The sequence below is a fragment of the Pelecanus crispus genome, chromosome 4 (assembly GCF_030463565.1).
Source record: "Pelecanus crispus isolate bPelCri1 chromosome 4, bPelCri1.pri, whole genome shotgun sequence".
NCBI lineage: Eukaryota > Metazoa > Chordata > Aves > Pelecaniformes > Pelecanidae > Pelecanus > Pelecanus crispus.
This window is the reverse complement of record NC_134646.1, coordinates 61,683,816-61,693,026: the sequence shown is the minus strand read 5'-3', so window position 1 is coordinate 61,693,026 and position 9,211 is coordinate 61,683,816. Positions and strand designations below refer to the sequence as shown.

At 39.4% G+C, this 9,211-nt stretch overlaps 1 protein-coding gene across 6 annotated transcripts in view; it reads left to right on the top strand.

The window, feature by feature from the left end:
- The first annotated feature begins 2,978 nt into the window (after positions 1 to 2,978).
- Positions 2,979 to 9,211, top strand: part of TBC1D1 (TBC1 domain family member 1) — a 109,010-nt gene continuing 102,777 nt past the window's right edge. For all 6 annotated transcript variants that reach the window (XM_075708998.1, XM_075708999.1, XM_075708996.1 and 3 more), the window contains exon 1: positions 2,979 to 3,401. In XM_075708998.1, the coding sequence (XP_075565113.1) occupies positions 2,985 to 3,401 (417 nt within the window). In that variant the 5' untranslated portion in view covers positions 2,979 to 2,984. The remainder of the gene's footprint in view (positions 3,402 to 9,211) is intronic.

Genomic DNA, 9,211 nt, shown 5'->3' with positions numbered 1-9,211 from the left:
AGGGAGATGAAACATGCAGAACGGTAAAATACAGAACGATACGCGTTAGATAAGGACCTTCTGATGCTGCTAAATTTGTGCTCTGAGAAACTGCACTTTTAGACCCTGTTAATGTTAGGAAAAAAACTAGCATTCTGACTTCTGGCTAACTGTTTTGATTTAGTATTAACTGTTTCTCTTTAGAAATAACAAATGCAGACATTGGAGTATTTATGCTGTTGACTTTGCAAGGTGTTTATTTTGTTAAAAAGAGATGAATGCCAAGACGCTTTGCATTTGTATTAAATACATTCCAGCACTACAGTGCTTGCTGAAGTATGACAGAGTACCCACCTGTTTTTTTTTTTTTAAATACTGTTCGGTCTTTAGAGTTAGCGTGCAAAATAATGTTTTATATTGTGATATTTATTCCTATTTGAGGCTGCAGTGCCTTGAAGGTCTGGGGTAAAAGAGCATGTTAGATGGCAGTAATCCAAACGAAACTTCTCTTCCTTGAAAAGTTGATTTAAATGAGGCTGACTTTGTTTTATTTTTACATGCACTTTATTTAATTACATTTTTTTTAAAAGAGTTCTGGAAAAACACAATTGAGAAATATGGTTACAAAAAGTATGTGGCTAATAGGTCATCATCCGTGTGGTAGCTCAGTTCTTCTGTTTTCAACTAAGAATGAAGTTTTCTTAGGCTTTGTTATCCTGCGATTATTATGTGTGCCACTAAATGATGAGAACACTAAAAGCTAAAACCTCAATTTTTATGTGTTTTGGACTACATACTATGGTACTTATGAATGAATCCAATCTTCCCTGCAGCTGCTGAACTATTTTTCATTGTTACGGTTAAGGAGAAAAAATTTGTAAGAGTTTGTCAAAGAAGAGGAGACCATTTTGATTCTTGACAGATGCAGAACTATAATGATAATTGTGTTTAGCAGTCTGTGTTGATAAGGTGTAAAAATGCTTCCTGAAGCTGCTATCCCATAATATGCAATGCATTTATATTCATCTGAAAGATGGTTGTTTTCTTGCTTGTTTGTGAAACAAAAGAAAAAAAATTGGAAAAGAGTTGTAGTATAATTGAAATGAGGCATACAAATTCTGGATTTTCATGGCCCTTCTTCCCCACACCTCCCATGCACAGACACACACACACACATTTATAAAAAGTCTTTTTAAAAAATTGTTCTACACATCTAGAATGCTACTTATGATGATTTCTTCAAATAGTGTCTTTAAAACCTGTAGTACTGTTGGATTCTCTTGCTAAATTTGGCATCCTTGGAACTGGTAATGTTGCTACAGGGTTCATTTGTCAAAAGATGCAAAAGTTCCAAAAAAGTAAATGTACCCAAACACATGGTTTCTGCAGTTCTCTTGTTTTTACAGTTTGCTAGTTACTGCAGAAACACTTTTCCCCACTTGGACATTTGCAAATTGGTTGCATTTTAAACATTGGTTTAGTTCAAAATGAATTTCCATCTTGAATTTTTTTTAAATTTTTTTTTATCCTAAAATTTCCTGTCATTTTCAACAAGGTGAAGCACTGTTAGAAGCTCAGTTTGAAAATATTTTTACAAGGGCAAATAAAGGACAAAGTTTAATGAAAACTCATGAGAAAAATACTGCTATTTTTGATCATGTTTGTGGATGAACAAAGACAAGAAATACTGTTGCCACAGTAAACAGATACCATTTATTAAATACTTGTTCAAATATAATTAAAAATGTTTTGTGAGGAGTTCTTGGGATTGCTCATGTTGTTTTTAATAGGTCTTTTAATGGGAAACTCTCAGAAGGCTGAGGGTAAACTAGTGTCATGGTATTTAAACATAAGCAATTATAGGCCTGTCAGCTTCTCATCAGTCTCACACAAAATAATGTAACAGCTGAAACCAGGTTCAATTAGTGATGAGTTAAAACATGGTAGTATAACAAATACCAATCTGTGTGTTTTCATAGATTCTATTTTGCAAAATGAAATTGATAGATAAATGCAATTATTGGATTTTGTTACTGAAACTACTAATACGTAATAACAGTAGTGGTAGTAGAGCTGGGTATAACAGGGTTATGACAGGGTTTTATGTAACTTGGTTCCATTTGATATTTTAAGAAATGAAAATGATACAATATCAATGTGGCAAACATTAAGTGTTCCCTGGCTGGCTGGCAGACCTTAAAATGCAATCATGAATTGTAAATCATCATCTGTTTTTTAGTGGGTTGCTGTAAGGATCATTGCTCATCTCTGCTATCTGACGGGTTTATCAGTGATCAGTCAGTTGACTGCTGCTAGCTTTTTCAGATGACAATGATTTCTGGGGTGTTATGTGATGAAAGAGTCTGGTTGGTAACAGCCCATGATCACTTGGCAAACTATACCCAAGGAAACAACTCCATGTTAGTAGCCAGATTCAAAATCATACACCTATGAACAAGAAAGATGACCCTTTTTTTCCTTTTTTTGCTTTTTTTTTCAAATGTGAAGGTGTCTCAACAAGCACTGACTTCAACTGTCATGAAGGTCAGAATAGCTCAACTGAGTTCTTTCTGTGATAATAGGATTGAAATATGCCAGTGTGATCCACATGTGCCTGCCCATGCAACAGACACAGGCTAAAGCTTAGTTACTCATTAGATGGTATAGCAGGGGTCATAAAGCAACTTTTAAATCAGGTCTGACATTTTTTCCAAGCAATGTATTCAGTACTGTTATGTTTGTTGGACCTGAAATAGTAAGGTCCCGTGTAGGGGAAATGTGCTAGATAGGTCATGGTAGATGATCAGTATGTCTCTTCGGATGTTAAGCTATTAAATATTTGTCTTACTGACAGTTTGTTTTTAATAGGGTTCCAGCACCTACATAACTATTCCTTTTCCTTTCAGAACTCTGATGTTCCTTAATCAAAGGAACCGTCCAGATATCATCATTCCATGGAACTGAAATATTGGTGAATTAGTCCAGGTTCCCTAAAGGACTGTAAAATGGAGGCAATAACATTCAAAGTTAAAAAGTATCAAACACCTAGTGATTTCTCAGCAAGTTTCAGTCTCCAGCTCATTGGTTCGCTGCCAGTGCATTCCCTAACCACCATGTCAATGCTGCCTTGGATTGTGGCAGAGATCCGGATGCTCAGTACAAAGTCTTCCAAAGAAGAACCTAGCGTCAGCCAAATCCGACTTTATGTTTCACCAGCGAGTTTGCGATGTGAACCAGACACAGGGAAAACCCAGCAGTGGGATCCTTTGATTTATTCGAGTTTGTTTGAATACAAGCCACAGCACGTCCACAAACTGATTCACAACAGCCACGATCCAAGCTACTTTGCTTGTCTGATAAAGGATGGAGCCACAAGTCAGCGAAGTATCTGCTATGTATTTAAAGCTGATGATCAGACAAAAGTAAGTAAAAAGAAAAAAAAAAACAAAGCAAGCAACCCTGGAGTTGCTTTTGTGCTGTTTGAAACCTTTCACTACAGTGCAAGGTCTTAAGGTTGTATTTACAATTAGAGACTGAATCTCACTAAAACTTATCAAGAAGCGTCACTTGATGTTAATGGTTCAGTTGAATTTGAACTGCTCAGTATGTGAAGTGAAAGGTGTGTAAATCTCCTACAGGATCAGAGCCTGAATTTCATTGGCTTAAAAAACACTTTAGTTTGGGATATGGGCTGAGATCTTGGCCCTCAAGTCAGTGAGAGTTTTTCTGTTGATGTCACCAAGGGCTAGGATTTCACCCTTGAGTCACTGTGAACTTTACCTAATCCTATGGTCAGACTGCTCAAATTTCTGTTTTGCCGGGTTGAGACCTATGTGACTGTGAAATAGAGATACCTCCTTCTCGGGAGGAGGAGGGGGTAGGGCAGAGCCTCCATATGTAGCATACCTCCAACCACAGGACACTGGAAACCTCTTCCTAGCTCTGTAGTCCACAGAGCCTGGCAGGTGGTGTCGGAGAATGGGGAAGAGGCCACACAGCAGTGCTGCGACTCTGTGACGTGCAGGATTGATGCTGCATGGCGTGAGGCAGGAGTTGGGTATGCGTGTCTCTCACTGTGGGTGAGATTTGGCTCATTTCCTAGGAGCAAGTTGCGTCCTTGCTGAAAAGGTGGAAGCACTAGAAATAGTTGATCTCTTCTTTTGTTTGAGAGTAATGTGAGACAACTCTTGTGAATGAGTGGGGCTAGTAGGATTTGGCACAAAACTGGTGTGATCTACTGGGGACAAAACAGTGACATATCCTTCGCCTCTCGAGTGTAAACTCTACTTATAATCTTGGAAAACAGCACCTTGCTGCATGCTGTTTGCTTGACTCATAGGAGATGTCCTGCTGAAGCACCTTGGAGGTATTATGTGACTATACACTGCATGTGGGATTTATGCCAACCGGCCCAACAGCAAAACATTGTACAGTTCCAAATCCATGGTCTCAAGCTTAGAGCTCAAAACATATGGAAACAGCTTTAGTTAAATCCCCCCCAGATAAAAAGGCAGTTCTGGTAAATTAGAAGGCAAATATGTTGTAAATCATGAGCATTCAAGTGAGAAATCCTGTCAAGTTAAAATGTAGAATACAAAATTTATGTATGTAAGGGAGCAGAAACAAGGAATAGATGTTTCAGAACTTGGCATTGAATAGAAGTTGGTAAATGCATTTTGCAGTTTCCTTATGCACTTATCTTTGCTTGTGATTTTACAAGATTATGGTGAGTACACAGCAGTGATCACCTCCAGTACGTTTTCTTTTGCGTTTTCTTTTGCAACAAAAGACTGAAGTACTTCTTCCTCATGTTTAATCAAATTCCTAGACACGGTTGAAATGAAAGGGAACAAAATAAGTCTCTAGTTAAGTTTGCAGGTGTGTCTAGGTGATCTTGGAGACAACACCCAGAATTTTTGGATGCCTATTTTAACTACTTAGCCCCAGATTCATACAGCTATCTGTCCTTTCAAAAACTACCCTCCACCTGGTCTCTTAACTTGCCTTGGTTGCAAGCATTGTTTCTCTTGACTTTTTTGCAGGCTAGGTTCCTAATTAGGAGGTAGACATCTAATCAGCATTTATGGACCTATGTTTTAACAAAAGGATAATGAAAATGTCAAGTGTTCTTATCTTCTAAAGTGAAGCCCTGCCTGTTTTACTTGTATTTAGTGAATTTCTGATTAATCTACCTTTTAAGTAAGTCCCTTATGCTTTATAGGGTGGTGTTACTCTGCCCTGAATATTGTCATATAATGCCTTTTAGCTAATTGGTGTTTGTGTATTTATCAAGAGGGGTGAACTGATGTCACCTGTTCTGCAGATACCCATCTTGAAAGTGTAGGAGCGTATTGTATACCTTTGTTACAAATTGAGGGGGCTGTTTGTTAAAAGCGAGTGAGTTGGGATGAAGAATTTAGCGCTATGTTGCTGCAGCTTACGTTCAGCTTCAGAAGAAACAAATTTTAGAAATTGGTCCTTTGCAGCCTGTGTGACTCAGCGGACTCCTGTGCTGGCACGCTTGCTCCTGAGGACTCTTTTTTTCTATTTGCTTCAGCTCTGTAAAAGAGACACAGTACTGCAGATAGGTTTAGTCAGAGAGTTTACTTGTTCCTAACAACTCTTTACCCAGCAATCTTGGACATCCAAACTTTTGTGATAATTGCACTTAATCTATTTTTATTTGGAAAAAACCAACCAGTTACTAGTTACTATAATATTGTAAACTGCAAGAGCCACAGTTCTTTGTATCTGCATAGATAAATCTGTAGTAGGGCTATATTTGACAGAGAGTTCTCAGATTAGGTCAGGTCTGACTGAGGATTTGAAGTAGAGGGTACTTTGTGGCTTTGCAAATAAGTTCTGAGTATATCCCCACTTTAGGATGAGTAGAATAAAAGAGGCCAGAAGGGTGTCTGTGGGAGGAGTAGACCAGGAAGATTAGTATGTTAAGACGAAAGCAGGTGAGTGGAAGACTAAATGTGAAGGCCTTTGAACAGGAAGACAAGAAACTTGAACTTCATGCTAACAGAGAAATAGCACTGGAGGTGGTAGAAAGTACAGAAAACCAGGAATGGTCAGGTTTTTAGCATCAGCATTGCAGATAGACTGCAGTCCATTAACTGTAGTTGTACTCCTTTATATATACAGAGTGAGAACATATACTTGATTAGTGAGGAATTATTTTCTCTTTAATACAAAAGCATTTTGTTAATGAGAGATGATTTTTTGCTGGGTAATATTTAGCTAAAATCTAGAATTGATGGGAGTGTGGGAACACATGCAGTGTTTTTCCTGGATATGAATACAGGGCTATTAGGTTCATTGTTGCTCCATTGCCAACATATCCACTTTAGAGAAGAAATTAGTAGACAGGTAATTAATACTAAATAATTAGTCTAAATATTAGTCAGGATTCTTTGCAAAGAATTATTTGTTCTGCTCCTCTTTAGAAGTGAAAGAAAAGGCAGTGCCCTATTGTGGTCTTTGTCTTCTGTCTGTAGGATCTTGTACAATTATTTCCATTGCATCATTGTGGCAGTATACGGCTTACTTTCCCTGCTGGTATAGCAGTAAGTAGGGAAGGATGAGAGAAGCTTTCCTGGCAAACTGCTCCTTGACACTTTACTTAAAAACAAGCATGTGCATATAGAGATAGTTCTACTCAGTACTAAAAGGATGGGTTTACACTGCCTAGGGAGAGCTGCTCTTGTGGATTAGAGTTCCCTTTCTAAGCAGGCCTGTCGGATATGGGATCTGGAGCCTTCCTTCCTTCCTTCTTCATGTATAACCTCAGTAAGTTTCCACTGGTTACAGATAGTGGAGTTTCTATCCCTTAACTCTCATTCTGTGGAGGTTCTGATGTGGCCTCATGATTGAGTAATTTCTGCCTGAGGGTAGGGCTGAAGCATTAATGCATATTCTTTGTAGGTGCTCAGGAATGGAACTGGATTCAACTATATGCCTGCAGGGAGCATGTGAATACTCCTGGTAGGTCATAGATGGGGATTATGCATATTGTGTTGAGTAATAGTGGTGGAAGCTGAGGAAAAAAATAACTCTCCAGTAAATCTGTGCTTCCAGGATAGTACCTTCATCATAAGAACGCAGCCTTGTTGAACAGCTTGGCCAGAGTGCTTGGGTACTGCAGGAGTGTGATTGCTTAAATGAAAATATACATGCTACCAGCCTATGTATCTTCCCAGCGGCCTCTGATCTGACATTTGCTTATGTTCTACAGATATGTGATGCTATTGGCATCATTGTTCTTGTTGAAAACTATATACATTAAAAATTACTGGCATTTTTGTCTACATTTGAGATGTAGTAGTTTGAAAGTGTTTGGAACTGTAGCTGAGGTGTGCTGTTTCCTTCATGAGCTCACTCGCCACAAACACAGCACCTCTCTCCTTCTGTAGGACACCTTGCTTTAGCGCATTGTTCACTCTGAGGAATGAAAGAGAGAAATAATGAGAAGCTAATCCTGGCATACTGTCCCAGGATATCCCTCATCAGCAGATACAAAGTGGCCAAAACATTACAGGGGAAGAGTAATTTCTGTTCTTTTTTTCAGTTTGGAAAAGTAATTCCATGTGCCCTTATGTTGATCTTTCTTTGGCGTATCAAAATATTTGTTTTACTTAGGTATGTGTAATCTTACTTGATGGATGTTTTGGCTGGCAAATGGAATACTGGTCACTAGTTTATCTGATAACACCCTGGGCTAGTTTAGATTTAAGGCAAGTTAAGGTTGTACTGTTCTTTATTATACTTTTATATTTATTGTAAATAAAGAATTACAGTTTTAAACTTAACGGTTTCACAGAAGGCTGAGTCAAAGAGGGCATTCAGTACCTCAGCCTTTTCCGTGTCCTGTGTGCCATTCAGCAGCAGGCTCACATTTTCCCTAGTCTTCCTTTTGTCACCTGTGTAGCTGTAGAAGCCCTTCTTGTTGACTTTGACATCCCTTGCCAGATTCAACTCCAGGTGGGCTTTCGCTTTCCTCACTACATCTCTGCGTGCTCGGACGGTGTCTGTATATTCCTCTCAGGTTACCTGTCCCCGCTTCCACTGTGTATTCTCCCGTTTCATGTTTGAGTTTTGCCAGGAGCTCCTTGTTCATCCATGCAGGCATTTTCACCTGACTTCTTGGTCATTTGGATGGACTGCCCTTGAGCTTGAAGGAGGTGGTCTTTGAATAACAACCAGCTTTCTTGGGCCCTCTTCCCTCTTGGGCCCTCTTCCCTCCAGGGCCTTTATTCCATGGTACTTTTTCAAGTAGGTCCCTGAAGAGGCCAAAGTCCGCACTTCTGAAGTCCAGGGTTGAGATCTTGCTTTTTGCCCTGCTTCTCAGGATCCTGAACTCCACCATCTCATGATCACTGCAGCCAAGGCTGCCTTTGACCTTCATGTCCCCAACAAGGCCTTCCATATTGGTAAGTATGAGGTCCAGCAGAGCACCTCTTCTCATCACCTCCTCTGTCACTTGGGGCAGCAAGTTGTCATCGATGCTCTCTGGGAACTTGCTGCATTGATTATGCCCTGCTGTGTTGTTCCTCCAGCAGATACTTGGGTGGTTGAAGTCCCCCATTAGGACCAGGGTCTGTGAATGTGAGGCTACTTCTGGCTGTCTGTAGAGTGCCTCATCCACCTGTTCTTGCTGGTCACAGGGGAAAATAAATTCCTGTATGCAGAGTAAAAGTCAGCAGACAGCACTGTCACTTTTTTTTTAGTGAAGCAGATGCTCAGAATGTTTGAAAGTTTCCCCTTTTTTCTTTCTGTGATACGAACTGGAGGTTTTGAGGATTTGAGGGAGAGCCTAGAAACTTGAGCCTGATGTCTTGTAAGGAGAAATATTTCTGTGACATTGTCAATGACCGATGCAGAACTACAGTATGAAGAAATGTAAAAAGTTCAGTTCAGATTTTGAAAGGGTTAAGTTTAGTTCTTTTGGTTTTTTTTTTCCCCCAAGAGTCTGGACACAAGTTGTCAAAACAGCCTGTAATATATGCTTGTGTTTACCAGAGCTGTTAATGCTATAACAGCAAAACACTGGATAGAACTGTTCTGTTCTATTTTATAGAGGAATATTGCATGTGATTTAAGCAGGATCACAGCTGCACAAGACATGCACGAGTCTGCTTGTTTCTTCTAAATCTTTGTTCTGTAGTGTTGTAAATCAGGGACAGCTTTTGGCCCAGGAACTGGGCTTTTGGCAGCTGCAGACTTGTTG